We start from the raw sequence: 27,092 nt of genomic DNA, 5'->3' as shown, positions 1-27,092 counted from the left end.
AAAAATTAAAGTAACACTAAAATCATATGTCAGACCTTCAAGAACGTATTATTCAAGTTAATCTTTACTGATGTACATTGTATAATTTGTTGAGAACAACATGACGTAACAACTGTCAATGGAAACCAAACTCATCGACCCATTAAGGACTGGATTAAAAACCAAACCGAAATTAAGTGAACATTTTAAATAACAGAGTGATCTAAATTTCATCACACCAACTCGCAATGTGACCCAGTCCCTTTGCCTGTATGCACTCCTGACGACTTCTAGCCATGCTCTGATGAGTCAGCGGATGTTCTTCTGCGAGATCTTGTCCAAGAACTGGATCAGGGCATCACTAAGCTCCTGGATAGTCTGTGGCGGTACCTGGCGGCGTCGGATCAACGATATATAACGTCACATAGGTTTAAGCCAGTGGAACGTGAAGGCCAGTCAGTGGCATCAATGCTTTTGTCATCAAGAAGCCCCCTACCCAACCTCGCTACAAGGGGCCGGGCATGGTCCTGCACCAGGAGGAACCCAGAGCCCACTGCAACAACGTAGGTCTGACAATCGCTCAAAGGACTTCATCCCAGTATCCAACAGCAGTCAGGGTAGCCTTGGCTATGACATGAAGGTCTGTGGACTCTCAAAGAATATGTTTCCCTAGACCATCACTGACCCACTGCCAAAGCTGGTCATGCTGGATGATGTTACAGGCAGAATAACATTCACTACGGCGTCTCCAGACTCTTTCTTTCCTGTCACGTGCTCAGTTTCAACCTGCTTTCATCTATGAAGAGAAGGGGGCACCAATATGATCCTGCCAGTTCTGGTGTTCTCTGTCAAATACCAATTGAGCTGCACAATGCTGGCCTGTGAGCAGAGATCCTTATAGAGGAAGTAAGGCCCTCATGCCACCTTCATGGAGTCTGTTTCTGACAGTTTGATGAGACACATGCACACCTGTAGCCTGCTGGAGGCCATTTTGTAGGGCTCTGGCAATGTTTCTCATGTTCCTCTTTGCATAAAAGAGCAGATACAAGTCCTGCTGCTGTTGATGCCCTTCTACAGCCTTCTTTGTCCAACTCTCCAGGAGTGGCCAGTAAAGGCCTGTCTCCTGGTATCTCCTCCATCCTCTTAAGACTGTGCAGGGAAACACAGCTGGACTACCTGTGCAACCTGATATGGCTGCAGGTACCGCCTCATGCTACCAGTAGTGACAAGGACATTAGCAGAACAAAAAACAAGACAATAATCAGTCAGGAAGGAGTGTACAGTTGTCTGTGGCCAGCACATGCAAAACAATTCCCTTTTTGGGGGCTTGTCTTGCTTTTGCCTCTCCATTGCACCTGTTGTCACTTCCATTTGCACCAAAGCAGGTGAAATTGGTTCACAATCACTTGTGCCTCTTAAATGGACAAATTGAAATCCCTGAAGTTTATCTGACTTGTTGTTCTACTGTGACGAAAGAGTACCCTTAAATATTTTAAGCATTATTAATGCCCCTTTACCAGGGGTCAAATTAGAGATCCAGATAGGGATGGATTTCCTCAAGGAAAGGTCCAGAACATAATAATGCCATTATTTCTAATACAAAAAATGTCCGTCCTAGAATGAAGTGTTTCATTTTAGAGGAAATAGTAAATTAAATAGTCCCTTCTCTTCACATTGCCGCTTTTAAAAAATCTTAGAACATATGAAAAGTGCTGGTTCTGAACTGCCGATCGAAAGAGTGAACATTTATCATTGTATGTTGTCTGTCCAGTCTTGATTAAAACGTTGTTTTTATGGGGGGGAATATGCAATGTGAAGTAACTTTTCTCGGACTCTCTTACGATATTCTCCCTTCTCTTGCCTCTCCCTTACTCTATGTGAGTGAGATACAGACATGGTCAGAATTGTCATTGTTATTCACAGATTCGGTTGTGGTCATGTGAGTTGATTTACAACACTTGCAATTGGTCTGCGAGTCTCCATGGCCACCAAACCAGTGCTGTAAAGGCTTGAAAAGCTGCACCGATCAAAATAGAAACACACTGTCAAAATTGTACAATTCTCAAAACCATTTGATTTTACAACCAGGTCTGATTAACACAGTGTCTGTGTCAAGATCTGCACTGTGGTCATCCTTTTACTGGCCTCTGCAATTGAAATTTGTTATTACATTACCTAAAATTACCTTTGGTCCTCTCTGTCCCACTAGGCACTGCTGTTCAACCCAGCCAAACCTTTCTGGAGGGGCACAGGCAGCCAGAATGCTGATGTGGAGCTCATGATGGACTGCTTTGTCTCCTGTTTCCGCATCAATCCTCACAACAACCAGCACTTTAAGGTGGACTGAAAAGTTATTTTATCGTTAAAATAACTATCGTTAACAGCATGTAGCAGTCACTCTGATTTGTGTTTCCCCCTTGTCCTTTAGGTCTGTTTGGCCTCCTCCTCCCCCTCGACCTTTCACTTTGTCCTGGTCAACTCATTGCACAGAATTATCACCAATGTAAGTCTTGACATCTTTTACACAACGTGATGATAGAATGATTTGATGTGTTATTTTACCTCATTTATGGTCCTGTGTTGTCTACTTTTAGTCCCATCTAGACTGGTGGCCTAAGATTGATGCAGTGTACTGCTACTCTGGAGAGCTTCGCTTTATGTTCTCAGACACTCTCAATCGGGTGAATCAAGGCATCGGTACCCATGCTCCACTACGTATGACACCGGTGAGTAGACGTAATGCTACATTACTACTAAGGCTGAACAATTTGGCAAAATAATCAATATTGCGATTGCGATTTAATATGCGATTTTTTTTTATTTGATCCTCTTTTTTTCCCCAACAAAACGTAATGAATGATTTCAATATGACCAACACAATATTAGATACATTTAGTGTAAAATATTCTTTAAAATTATAGGTGTCTTACTGATCCCAAGTCAGTAACATTTCACACAGCTGAAACATAGAATTTGCCTCTACTATACTTTGAAAATATTTTGTGAAATCAAAGTAAATAAAGTTCTAAATTAAAAAAACGGAGAAATTTATTTCATTACCTATATTATTAGTTTTCTATTAGCTGTATATTGCTTGTGTCTTTTTCCTTCTATAATATTGATTATTGTTAAAACCATGAAACCGATTCTTCTTCATTTTGCATGCCAAAGTGCCCTAATGTAAAATGCTGTTTCTGAACCCCAAAATTGCTCCTTCTCATAGAGAAAGTGCTGCAAAGACTGTAGATCTAGTGTATGAACGTGTGGGTGTATGCCAAAAACTGTACTGTAAAGCACTTTGAGTGGTCATCAAGTACAGACCGTTTTCCATCACTTGGACTCAGAGATTAAATTATTTGATTTCAGTGTTTAAAGGTTAAGGTCACTGCTACCTTATATGAATTTAAAAATAAAATGATAGGTAGATGAAAACTGCGTTTGTTGGCAGAGACTGCAGCCTAGAACCTCCTAGGTTTAAGCATGGTAATTGTCTGTTTAGATTGTCAGCCTGTCAGTGTCGTTTTATCCCCTTTTTGCATGTGTCTGCATAGTGTCATGACCCGGCTCAAGTGGCCAAAACAAAAAGGGAGACACACCAGTATACAAATTAAATCAAACCAAATAAACATGCCAAATCAAGAGTTAACAAATAGAGATGTGGAAGTCAGTAAAGTCAGTGGTGGAGGATGTGCATGAGTGACGGATGTAGTTGCAAATGCTGTAGGGTGTAAGAAAGAAATGAAGATGACCTAAAAGAACAGAACCAAAACGTCAAGTGCCTGGGGAGTGGAGCAGAAAGAGACTGATCTAGATCACATCACTTAGCCACCTGCAGAACAGACAGATAGTTCACTCCCATATCATAACCCAAGAGGGCACCATGGGCCATCACAATAGTGATTGTCTACCAGAACATTTTATCCAGTTTCAGGCCACTTTTTAGATCTTGGGGATTTTTAGCTTTTTACTTTAAATGGATAAAGAATCAGTGGATGTCTGTAGCATATGTTTTATTAGGGACAAGCTAGGCAAACATTAGTTGCACCATCAGTCTATTTATAAATTGAGCACACTACAGCAACAGTGAACAATAGGTATTCAAAACAGCTGAAATGCTAGACTTATACCCTTCCCTCAAGTTTTGGGAGTATCATACAGATGCTTTGCAATTCTGTTATGGTGATAAACTGTGATCAATCTGACACATTTCAGACACTCTACGAGAGAGAGAGAGAGAGAGAGAGAGAGAGAGAGAGAGAGAGAGAGAGAGAGAGAGAGAGAGAGAGAGAGAGAGAGAGAGAGAGAGAGAGAGAGAGAGAGAGAGAGAGAGAGAGAGAGAGAGAGAGAGAGAGAGAGAGAGAGAGAGAGAGAGAGAGAGAGAGAGAGAGAGAGAGAGAGAGAGAGAGAGAGAGAGAGAGAGAGAGAGAGAGAGAGAGAGAGAGAGAGAGAGAGAGAGAGAGAGAGAGAGAGAGACCCTAATTCAATATATTCTATGGATGCAAAACAATTAAACAAGGCTCTCAATGTAGAAATATTGAATATATTTCTGGATGCTCCGACACTCTGTTAACCTAACCGGTCGGTGTGTGCTCCCACCCACAGAGTCTTACATTCAAAGGGAAGATGACAACCAGCCTTAAGTTCAAAGAAAAAGCCACAGACCTGGACACTCGAAGTTACAAGTGCCTCCTTCTTGCTCTGGTTAAACTCATCCATGCTGACCCCAAACTCATGTTGCACGTGAGTATGCACAATATGACTCCTTTTCCAAGACATAATACTTTTCTTAGTCGCAGGTTTGATGCAGTCACTTTTTTCAGTGTTCATTGGTGTTTGGAATGACTAAAAGCTTGCTGAACTTTTTCTTGTGTGTATTGTTGTGAGGTAGAACCCAGTAAGGCAAGCTCCAGAGATGCAGAGCAGCACAGCAGAGCTCATCACCGGCCTGGTACAGCTAGTGCCTCTAACCAACACCACCCAACTATCACAAGAAGCTATGGAGGTCAGAGACCATAGCCACCAGTAACACTTCTCATTCAAAGGCACAAGACAAGTGTACCATGTGTCCGATTCTGACATGAGGAATATGTGTTTTCTCACCATTAACCTTTTTCCTCAACAAAAATTAAACAGATTTTCAATCAATAATTGCACTCTTTAGACTATAGCATTGAAGTCCTTTGAATAATAGAAATTTCAAGTGCAGTTTACTAGAATCAGTACAGGCTGTGATATGCTGACTTTTTTCAACACTACCTACTGATGTTTTATATGAAAAGCCTGACAGGAGTTTGAGGAATAATGCCTTTTAAACAGCTGAAATACTTATAATATAAAACAATTGCAGTGTTTCCCCTATTATATAATACAGGCCTGGTTGGCTGCCTGCCAGGCTTAAGAAAAATATCCAGTGATTTCGACAAACGCTTTTTGTCTTCCACCCGGTGTTGAATCCCAGTCAGTTACTTTATCGAGGCTCATTGGTGACTTTAATTCTTATTTCCTTATTGATTTCTATAAGTGGCTTGATTAAAAGTCGTGGGCACACTCTCAAACACACACCATGATCAGAGCAGTGACATGAGCTGTTTTCTGGAGGAAGTTCAGAGAACTGGTCTGGATTATCTGTGGAGGTTGCCTTTTCACACAGCAGGTGTGTGCCCTTATCTCCAAAACTTCTCCCGACATCTTCGTCGGTGTCAACTTTATGTACGGCACGGCTTTTTTATCCGGAGATGTTTGTTTTGTATTTGTTTCTTTCACTTTTGCGTGTTAGAAACATCATCAACACGCCTCTCACTCGTGGTGAATTCTGCGGATTACCGTCTGCTGTGTTCTCATATAGGCTCCTCCAAACTCTATACTAGGGGGCCAGCCAGGAAAAGTCAGCAGAAAGTCTTGAGGCTCTCAGTTGGACACTTGCATTCACACATACGGCCCTCCAGAGAAAGTCAGCAGGATCTCCGGAGTTGAGTGCATGTCTGAAAGCAGTTTTAGTGGACATAGTCAACCAGATGAAATTAAAGTAATTTGAGTTTAGAACTATGCTTGCCAATGTTTGTGCAGTAAAAAGCAAAAGGCCAGTTAAGATCTTGATCAAACTAGCTGTTCAACAAACATGTTGGAAGGGGTAGTTTTTAACTGTTTGGTCCGCAGGCTATAGGAGACATGTTCTAAACAACCAGATCGCAGTGGTTTTATACCAAATTGTTATTGAGAAGCTAAAACAGAGAGGAGGAAAGACGACTGTATTAACAGGTAATTCAGATTCATGTTTTATAAAGTAAATCGAAACCAAAATCATCAACCCATTGAGGGCTGATTCCAAACCACATCGTAAATCAAAGTAAAAAATGAACATCGCAGGCTGATCCAGCTACTGGATCCCTGCAACTTATAATGTAACTCAGTGGTGTGTTTGGCCCAGTGTACCTGTATTTACTCCCGACAACTTCTGGCCATGCTCCTGATGAGTCGTTGGATGGTGTCCCTCCCAAACTTGGATCAGGGAGTCAGTGAGCTCCTGAACAGTCTGTGTTGGTACTTGGTGGCGCCCGATGAACCAACACATACTTCACATAGGTGCTCAATTGGGTCAGGAGGAGATGAAGGCATCAATGCCCTTGTCATCCAGGAACTGCATACACACTCTGGCCACATGAGGCTGGGCATTGTCCTGCACTAGGACGAACACAGGGCCCACTGCACCAGCGTAAGTTCTGACAATCGCTCTGAGGAATTCCTCCCAGTACCTAACAGTAGTCAGGGTGCTGGGCTGTGGTCAGAAAGATGCACACCATTAGTCCTCTGGAGGTAATTTTGTAGAACTCTGGCAGTGCTTTTCATGCTCCTCCATGCACAAAGGAGCAGATACAAGTCCTGCTGCTGGGTTTGATGCCCTTCAATGGGCTTCTCTGTCCAACTCTCCTCCATGCTCTTAAGACTGTGCGTGGAGACACAGCAAACCTTCTTGCAACCACACGTATGGATGTTCCATTCTGGAGGAGCTGGACTACCTGAGCAACCTGATTGGGCTGCATGCACGGCCTCATGCTACTAGTGGTGACAAGGACACTGGCAGAACACAAAACTAGATAAGAATCAGTCAGGAAGGATAAGGACAGATCAACTGTGCCACACATGAAAAAACATTCTCTTTTTGGGGTTTGTCTTGCTTTTGTCTCGCCATTGCACCTGTTGTCACTTCCATTTGCACCAAAGCGGTTGAAATTGGTTCACAGTCACAGGTGCTTCCTAAATTGGCAGATTGATATCCCTGAAGTTTAACTGACTTCTTGTTAAACTGTGACGATTAAGTGTTCTCTTCATTTTTTTTAGCAGAAGCAAGCAAGATGAAGTGCAGGAATGAATCAGGTCATAACACAGCTTATTTAATGCAATGAAATATTTCTTTGATTGTTTTTAATTTGATTTAAGTTTTTTGCTTTTGCGAGCACCACTGGGCCTGAAAAATATTCTAGGGGAAACACTGTATTGGTTACAAAGTTTAAGGTTGACCAGTATTTTTCATTGAGCTAAACAGTGATTGAAAACTGGCACATTAAATCCAACTGGAAAAAAATAAACATACAAACAAAAACGGAGTCATATGAATCTGTTTGGTCTGGAGGATTTAGAGATGTGTATAGATTTTTGGTCAATTTGGTTTATTAGTTTTTTTATATACACAATAAATGGAATATGAAAACAAAACTTAATAACATGGAGCCTGCTTACGATATGGCATGATTAAACATACTTGTGAAACACAATTATATGTGAGACATTACATTGATGAAGTAAAAGAATGTGATACTTTGTCAACAATTAAAGATCTTAAGGCTTTTTAGCTTTTAAGTATTATTTGCTATAAAAGTGTGTTAAACAAAGCTTTGTTTGGCTCTCCTAGTTATTTTTATTCTGTCTGTCTCTATTTGCTATAAAAGTGTGTTAAACAAAGCTTTGTTTGGCTCTCCTAGTTATTTTTATTCTGTCTGTCTCTAGGCACTGTTGGTTCTACACCAGCCAGAGACGATAGAGCTGTGGAATCCTGATACCCCCATTGAGACCTTTTGGGACATCAGGTAATCATCAGTCTTATCGTGTTTCTATAAATATATTAATCAACAATGATACAGATGGAGTTACTATTTCTGCTGTGACTGTTTTTGATGACATTGGCGCTTTGCAGCATCTTTGGAAACCCCCCCCTTTAAAAATATTTTCTTTTGATGACATTGAACTCGAAATCAGCATGCACAGTATGTGTACAAAGAGAAGTATATTAGATGGATGGGATTTTAACATTGCCACAATGCTTATCTATCCAGTACATGTGCTGCAGTTTGAGTACTTTAAATGATCTGAACCTGAATGTGGGAATGTCTGAACAAGTAAAGATGCTGCTCTGACCATTTCAGATTGAATTTATGAACATGCCTATAACAATCAGCTGGCTAATGGTTACTGGTTTTGTTAATCCTGTGTGGGATCTATGTTGGCTGAATAAATAACACAACTGAAAACTATCTGACATATTGTTTATGTGCGTGCTGCCCCCCCCAATCGCACACAGGCTCTTCCTCTGATTTGGGAACAGCAAAATGCATCATAAATGAATATCTTTGTCAAAAATTACTTTCATCTCGACTTGGACTTAAATACCAATGACTCAAGACTTGACTCTGATTTGACCTTGTTTACTTGTAATGACTTGACATCTTTCATTGGAAAAAATATGACATTTATTTATCCCTGGGATTTCCCTACTTTTATTTTGCAGCTATGTCCTGTGCCGTATTACCCTGCCATATGTCCTCCCTCCTCACTCTTCCGCTGAAGTGCTCACTTCACATGTTAACAGTTAAACAACCATTAATCAGAAGTTATTCAGACATGTACAGAACTTGAAGTTTACTTCGTGTTTGTTTGATTTGAGAGTTGAGATTATATGATTGAGATTCATGATCCCACACCAATGATTAATGACTATAATAAGCTAAGGAAACATTATCCTAAGAAAACATGTATTTCCTCCTGTATCCTGGAGTCACTCATCAAGAAAAGTAGTGGATGGAGTTTTCCACTATTACATCTTTGAAACTTTGATCTTCTGCGTTGTGTTTTTCCAACGGGAAGCCAGTTTAGTGCTTTATTCACCTGTATGTGCGTAAAAAATGTGTTCTAAAAACCTTGCGTGTTCTTGTTTGTGTGTGTAGCTGCATGTGTGTGTGTGTGCATATGCATGTAAACTCAAAGAAGTGCAAATACAGAAATGAGTCTGTCAGGCTACTTAGGGCCCGAGCTTCAACATGCTCAAAAATCTTTTAAATCTTGCATTAAATTAGAAAGTGGTGAAAATGTACGTATTCTGGAGTATTCGGAAATGGGCCTGGCAAACTGGGTCAACAGCGCCACCTGGAAGGCAGCCCTTAGGTTTCCACATAACCGATTTTCACCAAAATCGGGACACAGGTGTATCGTGACCAATCATCAAAAAAGCCTCAAGGAGCATTATGAAAAATGCAACAGGAAGCCCACCATTTTAGATTTAGTGGCCATTTTGGCCATATTCCACATTTTTACTTTGACGTACTTGTCGTACAGCTTTCATCAGATCAACTTAAAATTTAGGTGAGTCTAATCAGAACAAGATGGAGATCTAAAGTTATTAGAATCTCAACTTTTCGTCATACTGTGTGACCGTGGCGTGGCGTCAAAGTTTGATTAGGCGCCATCAAAACACAAGCTTCTGTATCTCAGACATATACGGTCCAATCAAGTCCGAACTAGACATGTAAGACAAGACTCGCAACCTGATGACATCTAAAAAGAAATCATGACTTAAAATCACTGCGCCACCTTCTGGCTACAGGAAGTGAAGCGTTTATCCTTGCTGCAGAGTGCAAAACGCATGCAACGCGGAGACGTGCGCTTGGTCATCGAACGCTCTCTCTTCACCGACCGCAACAGGCTTGAAACTGCCTGGGCCTGTTAGTGCTACAACGTAGCCCTAGTTGTAAATTGGATTTGGGGTTGTTTTGTTCAAGTTTATATTTTTAGGCCATGTTTTGTGCCTAAGTTCAGACAAGAAAGGAAAAATATCCATCCTTGTTCACTATTTTCTCATATATACATATATATATATTTAGGAGTAAATAAAAATGAAGATTTCTTCTCTTTTCTGCTTCTCCTTTGCTATGCATTTCCATCCCTTCTAGCCTTCCTTTTAAACAGTGCTTTACAACAAATGGGCATGTGTTATGACTTTGGAACAAATTCCAAAGTCATAACACATGTCAAGCATTGGTTAGTTTTTTTTGTAATAAGTCCTGCTTTGATGAATGAGAACATTATCAAATACTTTAAAAGCAACTGACTCACTCACTCCCCCACACAGACCTCACTCATTCATTCAGTCATTCACACCTCACCCACACCTTGCACCTCACCTGCCCATCCACTCAGATCAACTTGCTTTATTAGCATGAGTGTTGGATTACAGTAAAGTAAGTATTCAGTAGTGTTTAGAAGAAGTACTTTGAAAATATGCTGTTTCATCAATGAAATGATAAACATTTTGTAAGTAATTCACTGTTTGTGTTAATTTAGTTCACTTTAGGCCGGCGCATGCTTCTGCGTTTTCACGGCCCCGGATGCGTAAGAGCCCTTCCGAAGTCGCATTATCGGTTCAAGCCCGATAATATCGGCGGAAACCACGGAAGATTTAGAAGAACGAATATGGACCAAGTAGAAGAGCACTTGGCAGAAGAGATCTGAAACTATGAAAAGCCGCAGACGCCGTTGCAGAAGCATGCGCCGGCCTTAAGAGTCGGCAAAAAAAACCCAAAAAATATTCATTAGTCGAAGAGTGAGCAATGACTTATTAAGGACTTAAAAAGTAAGGTAAAGCACTTGGACTTGGTAATCCTTGACTTGGGATTTACTTCTCTGTCTTTACGTTGGTCTTGACTTAGGACTTGATTGTTAGGACTTGAGACTTGATCAACAATGACTTGATACCAACTCGGGTAACTACAGTAATAAACAGTTTGGGTCACACCCAACCAAACTTGATCTCAGAAAGCGAATTGTGGGGACACTTTTATGATCTTTGTTTTCAATTTATTCTTAGTCTTTAGATTACAGGAGTCTGACCACTCCTCTTCATTCTTTTTACGTAGTGGTCAGTATGTCCATATGTTTGTCCAGCCATCTTTAACCACTTCATTTCTGGAGCATAACTCAAAAAGCCATTGGAAAAATTTCATGAAACTTATGTTCATTACATAGTGAAGAGATGCCTTTTGATAATTTGGATTCATAAAAATGTTTCAATCAAAATTCACGAAACATAATTAAAGTAATATGTTGACAGTGACGGTAGTAATCAGGCATTAGGCAGTGATGTGTTGCATTTTTTCAAGTTTTGTGACAATTAAATTACCCTCTGAGCTGGTGTAGTTGGGAGCAGGTACAGGGTATGCTTTGTGTATTTCTACAAGTTTAACTTTCATTATAGTTTTATAATAATTACTACTTTAGTCTGGCAAGTCTTTTTTTCAACAGTCTGCATTAAGTGAAATATTACTACTTAAAGTGTCATGGCTCCAAATGATCTACTTTCAGGTTTTGTGGATGCCAGTGGAATATCTCCTGGTGACTCCTTTGTGTCTTGTTTGCTTCGCTTCAGTTCACAGGTGCTTTTCCTCATCTGCCGTAAGCTGATTGGCCAGCAGATGGTTAATGGGACAGAAGTTCTGAAATGGCTGAGGGAGATCCTGATCTGCAGGAACAAATTTATGCTCAAGAACAAGGTACAGTTCTGTTCCTAATTGCAATAACAGGTGGAATTTACCAATCAATAAGTCAAGGAATGTGTGTACTTTATATTTGGTCCTTGATCATAACAGGAGTGTGCCACTATGGGTAGTGGGATTCCTATTTGCCGGCAAGCACAGACAAAGCTGGAGGTGAGTCTCTACATGTTCCTGTGGAGTCAAGACACGGAGGCAGTGCTGGTGGCCATGTCATGTTTCCGCCACCTCTGTGAGGAGGCTGACATCCGCAGCGCCGCTGACGAAGTGCCTGTCCAAAACATCCTGCCCAACTATGCCACCTTCAGTGAACTGGCCTCTGTAAGCAACATGATGGGAACAGGTCAGTACTGTTAGTCAATCTGAGGTCTTAAAGGTAACCATTTAATACTACACTACTAAATAAGTTTGTAAATGTGTCTTACAAATTATGCTCTAGAAGAGTGAAGTGAAATGTTAAGCATGAGAAAACAGTTACAGTACATGTGTGCATCTGTAACTAGACTTCCTAGTGATTTTTTTAGGGTTTCCCTTTTCATTCAAAAGTCTTCTTCAGTTAGGGCTGGGAGATATGGAAAAACATATGACAATTTTTTTTTCATATCAATCGATATCTATATATATAGTCAAATAACCAGAAAATAACTTTTTTGCACATTTGTGTTTATGTACATTGTTCTTATGTACAAACATTTTTTCTGATGCACAAAAAGATTTTTTTTGTACAATCGTCCTGTGCCACTGCACTTTACTTGTAACATTTAATACAAACCACTGCAGTGGTGTTGATGTTTATTGTTAAAGGGTAAGAGAGATGGTCAGCAGGAGATGAGGGAGGACAAGCGGCAGGGTAATACAGCAAAGTACAAGGATACTGGGTCTATAATGAGCGTCTGCCGTGACCCTGACGCAGCAGAGGCAATAACTGAGCGTAGCTGAAACGTGTGGGGCAGTGTGGCCTAGGGGGTAGAGTGGGTGTTCTCCAACAAGAAGGTTGCCGGTTCAATCCCCACTCTTCCCCATCTGCATGCCAAAGTCTCCTTGACAAAGATACTGAACCCCTAAATGGCCCCTCATAAATGTTGAGTGTACTAAAAATGGAAGTCGCTTTGGAAAAAAGTGTCAGCTAAATGACATGTAATGTAATGTAATGAAACGATGATCTATGAATGAGATTTATGACATGAACTGTTTTTTATAAAATGGATGCTACAGCCTTTTGCTGTGCACATAGAACAAATCTACACATTGTCTCTTGATGGATGGAAGAGGACAGGAAGATAAGCTCTCTCTCAGAGGTATAAGAGCAGAAGTATAGAGTTTAGTAATACTTAATTGCAATCATGATGAATGTTATGAAGCTTCGTAAAGAAGTATATATTAGATAGCTGCTGGCGTTTCTGTTAACTGTGTGGTTCTTGTTTTCACAGGACGATCCACCTTGCAGAAGAGGGTCATGGCCTTGTTAAGGAGAATAGAGCACCCCACACCAGGAAACATTGAGGTAAGATTCTGTTCAAATTCCAGTTTTTTTAAATAATTCCCCATAAAATCCATATTCACCTTATGTTATTATAATTAATGTAATTCAGACAAACAGAAAAACAAAAGCCAGGAAAAAGAAGTCATAATAAAAAGGTCATGGGATTTCAATAAATAAAAACAAATTTTCAATTTATATATCCATATATAGCTCAGTAAGAACGCTGTAACGTGCCATCGGAAGTGTCCATATTCACCTTCTCAATATACCAACGATATGGTTCAAACTAGGGCTGCTCGATTATGGAAAAAAACATAGTCATGGTTATTTTGGACAAAAACGAAATCACGATTATTCAGACGATTATTAATATGTGCCCTTATTTTTTTAAATGACTAACCGGAAGTACCAGTCACTTCCGGTTCCGGTAAACACGATTACGGCTGCGTGTCTCACTCCTCCCTGAAACCATGCAGAATATCGGTGCCTGGTTATTCAAACCCTTAATGATGGCAACATTAACACTCTCCATAAAAACACTTTGAAACAGAACTTTGAAATTTCCTCTCAATATTAAATGTCCCCATCTGCCCCCCCACTACAAGCACACAGACAGAGAGAGAAAGAGAGGGGTGGGGGGGGGCTATGAGGACCATCATAATTTACCCCCAAACCCCGACATTGAACAGGTTCCATAAAACAACAAGGGGAGAATCGCGAGCTGAGCCGGTTCGGCTCAGGTGGGTCCGGTGTGAACAGCCGGGCGGATGCACGCTGGAGAATGAACGCTGCGCGGCCGCTACACTGTGTGGTGCTGCTGCTCGTCGGATTCGAAGAGTCGATCAGATGAGGCTGCCCTCCCTCTGCCATTTTCCACTCGCGCTGTTTTTTAAATACCTCCGGTCCCCACGCACACAACTCGCCTCCTTCACTTCACAGCTGCTTGAGAGTGAGTGCCAGTCAGCGGGACCGCGCTGAATGCTCCGGGGGAGGGACTGAATTGCGCATGCGCGTCGCTTTAGAAAAAAATGCCAAATAATCGTTTCAACTCGATTATAGTAGTTTGGAGATCGTTTGACCCAATAATCGTAATCACAATTATATTTCGATTAATTGAGCAGCCCTAGTTCAAACCCATATACTTCAATGTGTGTCATATCAATTTTGCAGTGTGCATTATCTCTACTTCTATATTGTATTATAGACTTAGTTGTTTATCTGTTGTTTTTCTACTTTCAGGCTTGGGAGGACACATACACAAAATGGGACCAAGCCACCAAACAGATTCTCAACTTTCCCAAAAACAAGGCTGATGATGGGCAGGTAGGGATGTTACATAGTAGATAACTAATCTCTTTTCCTCTTTTAAATGTGAACTGAAATTCATTAGTCTGTCTATCGTATGTGATCAAGCAGCACCCTGACCTGCCAGGGTGGTGCCATCATATAGGGTCTAGAGCAGGGGTAGTCAACCTTTACCATCAAAGTGCCATTTTACCTCTTCTTCCACCAAATCAAATTCATCTGGAGCCACAAAACAAATTTGCTAACAAGCAAAGCACGTCATGAATATTAAATGCTGACCACTGGGTTTCCACGGCGAGTCATGATAGTCACGGCATCAAGCGATGAAAAGACGAAGCAAAACTTTATGACACTGACATGGAGGTGTTTGTTAGTGAGGAGGAGGTGAAGGGACAGCGGTGATGTCACTAATAAAGAAAACACACTGATACTCCGCTGCTGCACACAATGTGTGAGAGTGAAGACGATAGAAAGAACCGAGCCTGAAATATAAAAAGATCATTTTCAAAGGTGGGGGCATAAAAAAACACCCTCTCAGAATGTGAGGGAACTTGTTGTATTGCCTGTTTGTATTTAATTCATCCAAAGCAGCAGGATTATTAAATTCAGAGACGGCTGTGATGTCCCAATTCTATAGAATTTAACAGAGCCTAAATAAACTGTTGGTTTTAATGTAAATAATGAATTGGATCAATAGTCTGGCTTCAGTTCACCATGTCACATCTGCGTCGCCACTCTCCCGTCTCCAAAATATTCGTATGCATGGGTCAGAGTTTGCATGAAAATATGCACATTTTCCCATCAAGTTTGTCTTTACAAATCCCAACGTTTGCATGAGAAGTGGCGTACGCATGTTTCAGACCCCGTTTTGTGCTTACGCAACGGTTCTATATGAGACCTCAGGCAGTGGTGTATAAAGTACTTGAAAGCCATACTTGAGTAATAGTACAGATATCTTACCTGAAAGTGGCTCCGGTAAAAACAGAAGTCACCCGTCAGAAAATGACTTGAGTACAATTCTTAGCTCAAGTAGCTCATATTAAATGTACTTAAGTATAAAAAGTATCTGGTGTTAAAATGTACTTAAGTATCAAAAGTAAAAGTACAAGTACCAAAAATTTAAAATGCAAAGTGCTTTTTATAGCCTACATAGACAGAAAAACCACCCAAAATTCTTCTTCAGGATTTATTTCAACTGACTGAAAAATTGAAACAACAATATACATATAATGTATAATTTTAGAAATTTTGAACCCCAGATGCTAAGGTTCCAATAGTATTGGACAAGTGCATCTGAACTTCTAGGGTCAACAAAGAATCAACACAACAGAATAAATAAGTGGCTCTTGTGTCTGCCTTAGAACACTACTAGACCACAGTATAACCACTAAACAATTCTGTAAATATCACTAATCATGCACCTTTCACTTTCTAATCAGTAGCAGGAGTGATACATAATGCCCCTTATGATAACTCAGCAAAGGGAAACAAGTTCTAGGCACACAAAATGATAATTTGCCTCTTTTTTTTAACAACTTGCACAGTGCTAGTATATAGAAGAAAAAATCACATGCCACAGTCTAGTTTTGCTGCCAAATTTCAGACCGAATAATAAAGACTGAACTGAACCGAGCTCCTGCATGAGCAACTGGATAATTCTAAAGGGAATAAATGGAGGGGGAATGTGGTCGCTTTGATTAAGTCCCTGCCCTTTCTACACACATCGCTACTACCCATTGGATGGTTTAGTGAGGTCCTCGGATTGGCCCTGCCAGAGTTGGTCACTGCCTTGGCGGAGCGCCAAGAAGACGATCAAACTTGACTTGAAGTAAAATTCGTAACAAAGTTTCTGAAGGTGAAACTGCGGAGGGATCTTACCAGTACAGCCTGCTCGACCCCGGTCGACTGACCAGCCTCCGGACGCTTAGGGTCTCGCGCTGCCCCCCCCCGATGGCAAACACGCCGCCGGGCCTGCACATCTTCCGAGGCAGGGGGCACGCGAGTGAGAGAGAGAGATGTGCCGTGCGTAAAGATGTGCGTTGCGCCAACCCTGCTTCTCAAGTAATGAGTCAGTTTTGAGAATGTAAGAAGTAGAAAGTACAGATATTTGTGTTCAAATGTAGCGAGTAAAAGTAAAAAGTCATCAAGAAAATAAATACTCAAGTAAAGTACTACTTCGTTACTTCCCACCACTGACCCCAGGTCCTGATAACTAGTGATGAGTGTTAAAAAGCTCAAGTGAGAGTGGAGGAGAACACAGAAACTCAAGCTTGGTACAAACCAGCTTCATCTTCTGCTCTGATCATTTAGCAGCGGTGCTGATCACTGAGCAATTGTGACCATAGAAACTATTTCAACTGTACGTTAACATTAACAACTTATCTGAAGGTGCATAGATAAAGAAAGCCCACTGCTTCTAATAGGCTACTCCCCACATCAACATTCAAATTTGCTTTTCAATAAGCTGAATTTATATTTATTTAAAATATTCAGATTCACACACTCATGGCAGTTATTAACGTCCTTGCAGACATATGTAGCCTTTGTATCCAAAAATAGAAAAAGTATTTACCTTTTAGGAACCGTTAAGCAGACCCAAAATTCTTGCACATGAACATGTCTTTTCTGAACATAGACATTGTGTTGAATAACACATGTATCGATTTCTTGTCTTCGGTGATGTGCTGCGGCCTCTCAGTATCTTTGTGTCCCCCCACAGCAGGAGTGGATCAACATGACAGGCTTCCTATGTGCTCTGGGTGGTGTGTGTCTTCAGCAGCGCAGCACCCCAGGCCCAGCCACTTATAGCCCACCTATGGGCCCAATGAGTGAACGCAAACACTCCATGATATCCATGGGCCCCTGCGAGGTGTCCAATTCCATGGTCTCAGCTTCATCTTGCTCCTCATCGGCGTCCAGTGAGACGCCTGTTAGCCGCTTCTTGGACCGGCTGCTGGCCCTGCTTGTGTGTGGCCACGACAGGGTTGGTCTCCATGTTCGCACCAGTGTTAAAGACCTGCTGGGGCTGGAGCTCAGCCCTGCCCTCTACCCTATGCTCTTCAACAAGCTGAGGAACAGCATCGGAAAGTTCTTTGACACACAAGGACCAGTAAGTGCAGATGTAGCTGTTTGTAATCATGTTTTTCATGCTCACACCCTGGCTTGCACTGTATTGGTATGAAAACAGTGAAACAGTTGAGTGTAGTCAATTTGTAGTCATCTTTTAGATGCTCACATCCCAAATTTGTCTACACTTATGTAGTGTTAGAGGAAAGCACTACTAATTCATGTAGAAATTAAAGCTACAAGCAGTTGGCTGGGATGTCAGGGATGCTGACAGAATGTTAGTTGACGCAGCACTGTGTGAATGAGTTTCCTGTGTGTGCAGCATGTAGCTGCGAACGTGACATATTGACATTTCGAAATAATGGCTTTGTCAGCTTTTCTGTACAAGAGGTACACCAAATTTCATGAGAATTATATATATATGAAAACATTTCAAATACTGAAAAAATGTAATTCTAAGTGTTATTTTTTTTAGCTTCACATGCTGTAGATGGCAAAGCAACAAACACAGGAGGAGGAGTAACCACAGATAAGAGGAGCAATTTCTAGTGATCAACCTTGCTTGACTGCAATGGTGCATTTAAATATATAAGAACATATTGTTGCCATGTCAAAAGATTTCATTTTTGACATAGCCCTACTTATACATGATTTAAATTGTGTTCTGAGCACAGCTGTTATTGGGAGCTGCACTGAATCTCGTATGTGGCCCCTAGCACACTGGGGCTAAGTTTTAGAAGTATTTTAGGTGCAGTGGTTAACAGGTTTTAATACCCCTCCTCTCACCCAATATTGACTGGGCTTGGCTCCAACTGGATAGATGGATGTACTAACTTAACGAAAATATCCACATATCTAACAAGAAATTAACTGAGGTTATAATACAAGAAAGAAAAAGAAGAATGTCAATATGGGAAATATTTATATAGATCTTTTCTAGTCTTAATGACCACTCAAAGTGCTGTACAAAAAAAAATTGCCCTTCACCCATTCACAACCACATTCATACAATTAAACTATGTGCATCACGTTCTCTATCACACATTACTGGCACAGCCAACGGAAGCAATTTAAGGTTCAGTATGTTTCCCAACGACACTAAGGTATGCGTAATGGAGACTGGGTTTGAACAGCCAACCTTCTGGTTAGTGGACGACCGGTTCTACTTACTCAGCCACAATTGCCCCTGAAAAAAATGAAATGATAACAATGACGATAAACAAAACATTCAAGACACAGAACAGGGTTGATAGTAAGTCTATCGAAGAATCCAAACTCCGATACATCAAGCAACAACAACAAAGAATATATGCTAATTATCAACATTTTCAGATGATGAAACCAATAGTATAAATTAGTTGAGGTTATGTTAAAAATAATAATTTCATTTTGACGCCATAGGATTTGATTAATGGATGATCTCTAACTTTAGAGTTAGTTATTCAAAATCTCAGCTCTTCTTCTTTTCCAGGTTCCTATCAACGACACTAACACCCAGTTTGTGGAGCAGACCATAGCCATCATGAAGAACTTGTTAGATAACCACACAGAGGGCAGCTCCGAACACTTGGGACAGGCCAGCATCGAGACCATGATGCTCAACCTGGTCAGGTCAGGACCTTTCCATTGGCCCAGAAACTGTCTGAATGGAGTTTTCATTGTTGTACATCACTGACAGTTCAACATTAGCCTGGGAATTAGTACTACTCCAGTCATCATTTAGTCTGTTTAGTGCACTTATATTCAGTAGTCATTGTTGGTCATGATAGCAGGGAAACCTTTTAGAGCTCAAGGATTCTGTTATTGTGGTATTGGCTGAACCCTATGGTAACTACTGGCGCCTTTTACTTTTATCGAACAATACTGTGCTTTTTGAACTGATGCAATTCAAGGGAGACTTTTAACTCCCAAGTTTTTTACTGATTTTTGTTTTACTTTTTTATTTAAATAATTAGGGATGGGCATAATTAATCGACGATCGATTAATTGATCATAAAGAATTTCGTCGAGCACATTATTTTGTCTTCGACGAAATTCTGTTGCGTTCACTGCCAACACTGCGAAGCTATACGTCTCCATTAGCGCATGAGTAGGAGGTCGGGATATCCGAGTTGCCTGAACGCAGCACAGTGATGACGTTAGCAGCTGTAGGAAGCAGCCCGGAGTTATTCTCGACAAGCCCCGCTGGGGGACCGGCGGCTGGCCGCTGGGAGCTAGATGGATTTGACGGTTCTTGACGTCTCAGTCCGGTTGTTGTCATGTCATCAATCCCGGAACTTCACCCAGACCGGGGTCTCTCCGGGTTCCCTTCCCCGTAGACTGAGGGTCCGTGTGCGGACATTCAGCCGAGCTCCGCAGCTAGCCGCCGCAGCTAGCGGAGGCTAGCTCCGGACGCTAGCCTCTTCGGACCCGGACAGGGCCGGGACTGGTGGAGGGGTTCCGGGAGTGAGGACGCGACAACGGCCGGAGTAGGAGGTCGAGGGCGGCGGAGTCCAGCTAGCTCTCAGCAGCTAGCTGCTCTCTCAGCGGGGCTGAAGAGTACAGCAGCGCAGATTTTCAAGTGTAACCATTGAACGATCCCGTTTAACTGCCACAAGAGTTGTTCATCTTGTAATAAAGACCTCAATGAGGAAACACGCTGTGTTTTTTCTATTTTCACTGCATTTTAACAGTCTATAAATAGTGAATTTTAACATAAATATTAATGATTAATCGAAAATTCGTCATTAACTCTCCCGACGATCGATTAAGACAATTTAATCGAATGCCCATCCCTATAAATAATATAGAGGCTCTCTCCTACTCTGCTTTTAGAGACTTTAGGGACAACAAGTTATCCTGAATTCTTGGAGCGTAGTGATCTAGTGGGGTGATATGGTACTATGAGCTTTTGAGGTATGATGGTGGCATATTATTGAGGGCCTTTGCGTGGGAAAAAAGTCTGCATCTTTTTGAGACAGGACATGTCTAATTTTTGAGATGTTATGTAAGTGAAAGAAGGCGGTCCTAGAAATTAGTTTGAAGTGACAATCAAATGATAAGTCAGCATCAAAAATCACTCCCAAATTCGAAGGTCACTCCTAAATTCCTGACTTTCATTGGAAGTAATGGCATTTTCATTTAGCGCAGCTATATCATTAGATAATATATTTCTAAGATGTTAAGGGTCAAGTATTAGAACCTCTGTTTTATCTGAGTTTAATAAGAGAAAATTCATCCAGGTTTTTATTTCCTTGAAACATGCTTGAAGTTTAGTTTGATTACACCGTTCTGGTTTTAATGATAGCTATAACAGGGTGCCATCCACATAGCAGTGGACATTGATAGAGTGTTTCCTCATGGAAGCATATTTGATGAAAATAAAATTGGGCTGAGCACAGAGCCCTGTGGAACACAGTGGTTAACTTTGGTGCCCATAGATGACTGATCATTAATTTGCACAAATTGGAATGGATCTGGAATAATAGATTCCTTTAATACCAATTAACGGTTCTAGTCTCTGTAATAGAATTTGATTGTCAATAGTGTAGAATGCTGCACTAAGATCCAACACAACGAGGACAGACACGAATCCCTGATCTGAAGCTATTAGAAGGTCATTAGGGACTAAAAGTCTTCATTACTTTCCTGGAGAAACTCAGACAGCCGATTGGCTACAACCTTTTCAAGGATTTCACACCGGAAGGGGAGGTTAAATATCGGTCTGTAGTTGACTAAAACCTCCAGGTCCATGGTGGAGTTTTTGAGAAAGGTGCTTGATTACAGCTAGTTTCAAGGGCTGTGGTACATGTCCTGATGATAATGAGAGATTGATTGTGTTCAGTAACGTACTATCAATAAGGGGCAGACTTTCTTTAAGTCATTTTGTATGAATGTGATCTAAGATACAAGTTGTAGGTTTAGAAAATGAGATTATTTTTGTAAACTGATCAAGGGTTATCAGAGAGAAGCTGTCTAAATAATTTGTAGGATTTTCATCTGTTTTCAATAACTCCTCAATTCATTTACTTCTGTTGTGTTAAAAACAGTTTCTTCTAATAAATGTTGGATATGCTGTTATTTTGCTGACGTTCTCAGTTGCACGCAGCATCTGTTGCACTTCTGTCCATGCTGGGCCAGGGATCCCTATCATGTGGCTCGCTCTGAAGTTTATTTTTTTCCATACTCTTGTCGAGGGTTAAGAGCATAAGATATCGCACCTTGTTAAAGCCCTATTAGACAAGTTGTGATTTGGGAATATGGGCTAAACAAATAACAATTGATTGATTTATCGATTGTTTGAAAAAAGATCAGGTATGTTTAGAAGACTGATATTTATGATTGTGTGCCGAACCAAATCTGGATCTAGTGAATTTAAATGTGGTTTAATAAGGGGACCTTTTGACCTTGGCGGAGATATGCACTCAACTGAGAGCCATTTTAGGTTTTATCTATGATTTCACTGCAAAATTCGAATAAAGTCAAATTTCCTTTAAATCCTGCAACATCACAGGATTGGCTTCTGATGTTGTCGGTTCTATTTCCATGCTCAACTGAAGGTTGTACTTACGACACTGATAAAAATATGATTTCCTCATCCTACCTGTGGGGGACATCAAGTCACTCCAAGAGCAAGTCTTGCATTGTGTAACAGAATATAACCAAAATGAATTCTACAGCAGTGATTCAAAATAATTAAAGTTGGATACTGAAGTACAAATGATTCAATACTGGTGATATACATATGAGTTACTATGGGTCAGAAGAATAGAAGAGAAATTAATAGTAGTCATTTTTTTTTTAGCAGAGTGGAATATTGTCTTGAGCTCAAAAAGATGTAGCAAGAGAACCATGCACACAGTGACACATGAATGAAACATAAAAAATTACATCCGGATGTATGCAGTACTGTGGAGCAACATGTGCAGCTTTAGTTCTGATCAGAAAATGCTAACAGTACCTTAAAATGATAGTCTTTGTCCCTGTATATTTTTTGACCAAAGCTTGTGGAGAATCTTTGAAAGTAAATTTTCACTGTAAAGTGCTCTTAGAAAAGCGAGTATAGTGTTCTGATGTGTACCAATCTGCTCCCTCTCTGCCCACAGGTATGTGCGCATCCTGGGAAATATGGTACATGCGATCCAGATCAAAACCAAGCTGTGCCAACTGGTGGAAGTTATGATGGAGAGAAGAGATGACCTATCTTTCTGCCAGGAGATGAAATTTAGGTCAGTCAAAACCGCTAATGGTTACACACATCAGTCTAGAAATTTGACACGGCCACCTCCACATTTCCAAACCATCCACCTGTGCCAGTGTTGTACTTTCTTAAATGGGATGCATGTATTTATTGAACACGTTCACATTGTGAGAAAGGGGTGACTTTTTTATAGTAAATTTTACTCATACTACAGGAACAAGATGGTAGAGTACCTGACAGACTGGGTGATGGGAACCTCCAACCAGGCTACTGACGATGACATCAAGTGCCTGACAAGGTTCATGTCTGTTTCCTGTGCATAGCTACATTGTAAGAAACTGAGAGCTGCCTCCTCAATGTGTGTGTGCGTGCGTCTGTTTGCTGTGCAGGGACCTGGACCAGGCCAGCATGGAGGCAGTAGTGTCTCTGTTAGCTGGTCTTCCTCTACAGCCAGAAGAGGGCGATGGAGTAGAACTGATGGAAGCCAAATCTCAGCTCTTCCTCAAGTAAGAACTAATCTGCATTTAACCCCCTTCATGGCACTGCAGCATGTGATCCTAAATTTATCTTGATGAAGAGTCCATTGTTATTTTAGGTGATTTTAGAATTTTGAAAAGGAAAGACTGCAGCATATAATTCTCTGTCGAGGAGGTAATGTTTTAAACTACATTTGTTAGTTAGTTGGATTACACAGAAACTACTGGTCGGATTACCACAGAATCTGCAATTTATTCAGGGACTGAGTGCAATTTGCTGCAGATCCAAATAAAAAATATGGATCTGGTGAATTAAAATGTGGTTTCAATAGGGGACTGTTGGGCCTTGGCAGGTGTATGCACTCTACTGAGTGCCATTCTAGTTTGGAAAGTCTAAAGTGACAAATGACACTTTGGCCGGTCCAAGATAGAAGAGGAAACACTGAAGCTCTTTTATTGTTTCTTCCTTTCCTACAGCCGCTCTGCTGTTAATTTTCCTATATGCAATGTTCTGTCCTGCACATGCTCATATGCAAAAAGCTCATTAGAAGCCCAGTTACCTCTATATTTGGCTGAGAAGTCAGTGTTGTATGTGAAGCTGCATGATAAGCCTGTTTTATTAAATTGTGATGACAATACCATGCTTAGACTATATTGATACAACTTTAATTTCTCAATTTTGATATGAACAATGATTTATCATACATAAATACCATCTATCTAAAAATGGGTTGTTAAAAACCCTTTAAAGGCTTCTTGCTCCTAGGTTTTAGGTGTCCTGTGTTCATTTCGTTGACGAAACCTTTTTCCCATGACTAAGACGAGACGAAGACGTAACAAAAACAGATCTTTGAAAATAAAAACTATGACTAAATCTATTTTAACTTTCGTTGACGAGACAAAAATGTTGGTGGTTGACTAAGTCATAATAATTTTTAAAAACATCGTATCAGGCCGTCATGAAGTACCAGTAGCGGGCGAGTGTATGTGTGTGCTCCCAGATAGAGCACAAATACCGGTCCCGGGGCTCCGCCCCCACTCACTCGCTCAGAGACACAGTGAGATCAGAGCTCGTTCACGTGAAGCAGCCAGTCACTGACTCACCGGCTGCTTCTAATCAATGGAAACAGTGAAAACACACAGTTTCTCTGGTCTAAGCTGCTCAGAGATCAGCGCTGCTGCTTCTTGATCAGAGCAGAAGCTGCAGTTGGTTTCTACTGAGCTTCGGTTTCTGTGTCTGCCTCCAGTCTGACCTGATCTGAACACTTTTTGTTTTCACATTTCGCCAACTAAAATATATATTTTTAAGCTATTAGGCTGCAGCTATATGTTTTTATTTATTTCAAAATAGGGTACTTCTTATTTCATACATTTTCCACAAATATGGGGAGTCAAATAGCCCTACATAGTTCTGTGTTTAATTTATTTCAAAGTAGACCTACACTTGCTTGTGTATTTTCTTCTCCTCTTCATACGCGTTTGGTGTTTTCCTTTGTTGTAACAGGTTAAAATAGAAATAAAATGTCAACAGTTTTCTTTATTGTCGTTCTATAATTTCATAAAAGCAACAAACTGTAGTTTAATATAGTATAACTTTATATAAAACTTAATTAGCTTTGTTATCAAATAAGTTTTTGCGGCTCCAGACAAATTTTATTTGGGGGAAGAGGGGGCAAAATGGCTCTTTTGATAGTAAAGGTTGCCGACCCCTGCCACAGACCGATGCTAGGAGGGATATCCAATGGACAACCTAAGTACTGCAAGCTTGACTTTTATAAAGTTGTAGACACAACACAGGGGGTCCCTGGGCCTAAGAAGGGAAGGAAAGGAGTTTAATGTGGCTATTAAATGTGACTAAAACAAGACTAAAATGTAATTAGTTTTCGTCTACGAAAACTAGACTAAAACTAAGAAGGATAAAAATGACTAAATGTGAAACTAATATAATAAATCAAAAATAGCTGCTAAAATTAACACTGTAGGTGTCACACTGTTTTAGGTGTCACACTGTTGCCGTGTTTTGTCATATTTGGGCTTAGTGACCAGCCTTCAGGAACTCTGTAAAAAGCAGTGTTGGCTCTGGTATTGTTCAGCTTTACTCACAAACGTCATTTTATGAGGTGAGTGGAGTGCATCCAGACTGTCCTGTACTCCACAAGAACAACAGTGCAACTACTGCACATCCATAGTCAAGACTGTCTATGAACAGATTTGAGAAAAGACAATCTCAAACTTGCTGTTTGTACATATCCTAATAACAAGTAGAGTTGGATAGCTGAAATATGTAAAAAGGAAATTATGGTAAATTATGTGCATGGCGAAGCCCTTTGCTAAGGATGATCTGTTATTGTTTGAGCAGGTACTTCACTCTATTCATGAACCTGCTGAATGACTGCAGTGAGGTGGAGGACGAGGGCCAGGCAGTGGGGGGACGAAAAAGAGGAATGTCTCGCCGATTGGCCTCGCTTCGCCACTGCACCGTCCTGGCCATGTCCAACCTGCTCAATGCTAACGTAGACAGTGGTCTCATGCACTCAATTGGTAAGTCACCCACAATATAAATGGGGGGAAATTTTGCTAATACTTAAGAGTCCAGAAGAGTTTTCCCAGGAGTGCAAATGTAGGTTTCCTTTTCCTCTTAAGGTCTGGGCTACCACAAGGACCTGCAGACTCGAGCCACCTTCATGGAGGTACTGACTAAGATCCTGCAGCAGGGAACAGAGTTTGACACGCTGGCTGAGACTGTTCTTGCCGACCGTTTTGAGAGGCTGGTGGAGCTGGTGACAATGATGGGAGACCAGGGAGAGCTGCCCATCGCCATGGCTCTGGCTAATGTGGTTCCTGGATCTCAGTGGGTCTGTACCAGCTGTTAATTTAGGATTGGTTTCAAACAGTATGTTGATATTGTGAATGTTTGCTATATGCTGAGTGTACCTATTCGAATATGTCTGCATACATATAGAAACAAGCTATTAAATGTTGTATTAACTTATCATAAAACATTTTCCTCCAGTGATATGTATATATTCAGGCTGCATAGCGAAAATTCACTGTGTGTGTGTGTGTGTGTGTGTGTGTGTGTGTGTGTGTGTGTGTGTGTGTGTGTGTGTGTGTGTGTGTGTGTGTGTGTGTGTGTGTGTGTGTGTGTGTGTGTGTGTGTGTGTGTGTGTGTGTGTGTGTGTGTGTGTGTGTGTGTGTGTGTGTGTGTGTGTGTGATGTTTTAATCCTAGGATGAACTTGCCAGAGTCCTGGTGACACTGTTTGATTCCCGTCACCTCCTCTACCAGCTGCTGTGGAACATGTTCTCTAAAGAGGTGGAGCTGGCTGACTCCATGCAAACTCTCTTCAGAGGAAACAGCCTAGCTAGCAAAATAATGACCTTCTGTTTTAAGGTAGAGGACACAGCCAAACTTGTGTTTTCAAATTACTTGAAATGCCAATTTACAAAATCAAACACTGCCCAAACCTGTTTTATGCTGAATTATGCTAGGTATATGGGGCAGCATACTTGCAGAAGCTACTGGAGCCTTTATTAAGAGGGGTCATAACCACTCCTGACCACATCATCTTTGAGGTGGACCCCACCAGGTAAGAACCTACACCACTGCTCTAATACTATTCATTGGTAGCATTTAGTTTTTTGATTGAAATAATCCAGGCGAAGTTCATAAATATTCAAACTGGATATTGTAGAAGATGTCAGAGTAAGATAGGTTATACCAGATGTAGACCATGCACAATTATATGCAAACATTTTAAATACACTTGCATTAACTTTGAGAGATATA

At 40.9% G+C, this 27,092-nt stretch overlaps 1 protein-coding gene across 2 annotated transcripts in view; it reads left to right on the top strand.

The window, feature by feature from the left end:
- Positions 1-27,092, top strand: part of nf1a (neurofibromin 1a) — a 162,820-nt gene that overhangs the window by 48,254 nt on the left and 87,474 nt on the right. The window contains exons 10-28 of one of the 2 annotated variants that reach the window (XM_061073898.1): positions 2,189-2,317; positions 2,408-2,482; positions 2,574-2,705; positions 4,582-4,719; positions 4,868-4,981; positions 7,984-8,063; positions 11,672-11,795; positions 11,892-12,138; positions 13,226-13,299; positions 14,518-14,601; positions 17,306-17,692; positions 19,121-19,260; positions 22,734-22,856; positions 23,043-23,126; positions 23,218-23,334; positions 25,664-25,845; positions 25,948-26,159; positions 26,535-26,696; positions 26,795-26,892. In XM_061073898.1, the coding sequence (XP_060929881.1) occupies positions 2,189-2,317; positions 2,408-2,482; positions 2,574-2,705; positions 4,582-4,719; positions 4,868-4,981; positions 7,984-8,063; positions 11,672-11,795; positions 11,892-12,138; positions 13,226-13,299; positions 14,518-14,601; positions 17,306-17,692; positions 19,121-19,260; positions 22,734-22,856; positions 23,043-23,126; positions 23,218-23,334; positions 25,664-25,845; positions 25,948-26,159; positions 26,535-26,696; positions 26,795-26,892 (2,702 nt within the window). Of the gene's footprint in view, positions 1-2,188; positions 2,318-2,407; positions 2,483-2,573; positions 2,706-4,581; positions 4,720-4,867; positions 4,982-7,983; positions 8,064-11,671; positions 11,796-11,891; positions 12,139-13,225; positions 13,300-14,517; positions 14,602-17,302; positions 17,693-19,120; positions 19,261-22,733; positions 22,857-23,042; positions 23,127-23,217; positions 23,335-25,663; positions 25,846-25,947; positions 26,160-26,534; positions 26,697-26,794; positions 26,893-27,092 lie in introns of both variants that reach the window. The other variant, XM_061073897.1, reaches the window with a different exon arrangement.

Source organism: Limanda limanda, chromosome 6, assembly GCF_963576545.1.
Source record: "Limanda limanda chromosome 6, fLimLim1.1, whole genome shotgun sequence".
NCBI lineage: Eukaryota > Metazoa > Chordata > Actinopteri > Pleuronectiformes > Pleuronectidae > Limanda > Limanda limanda.
This window is presented reverse-complemented; position numbering and strand designations above follow the sequence as displayed.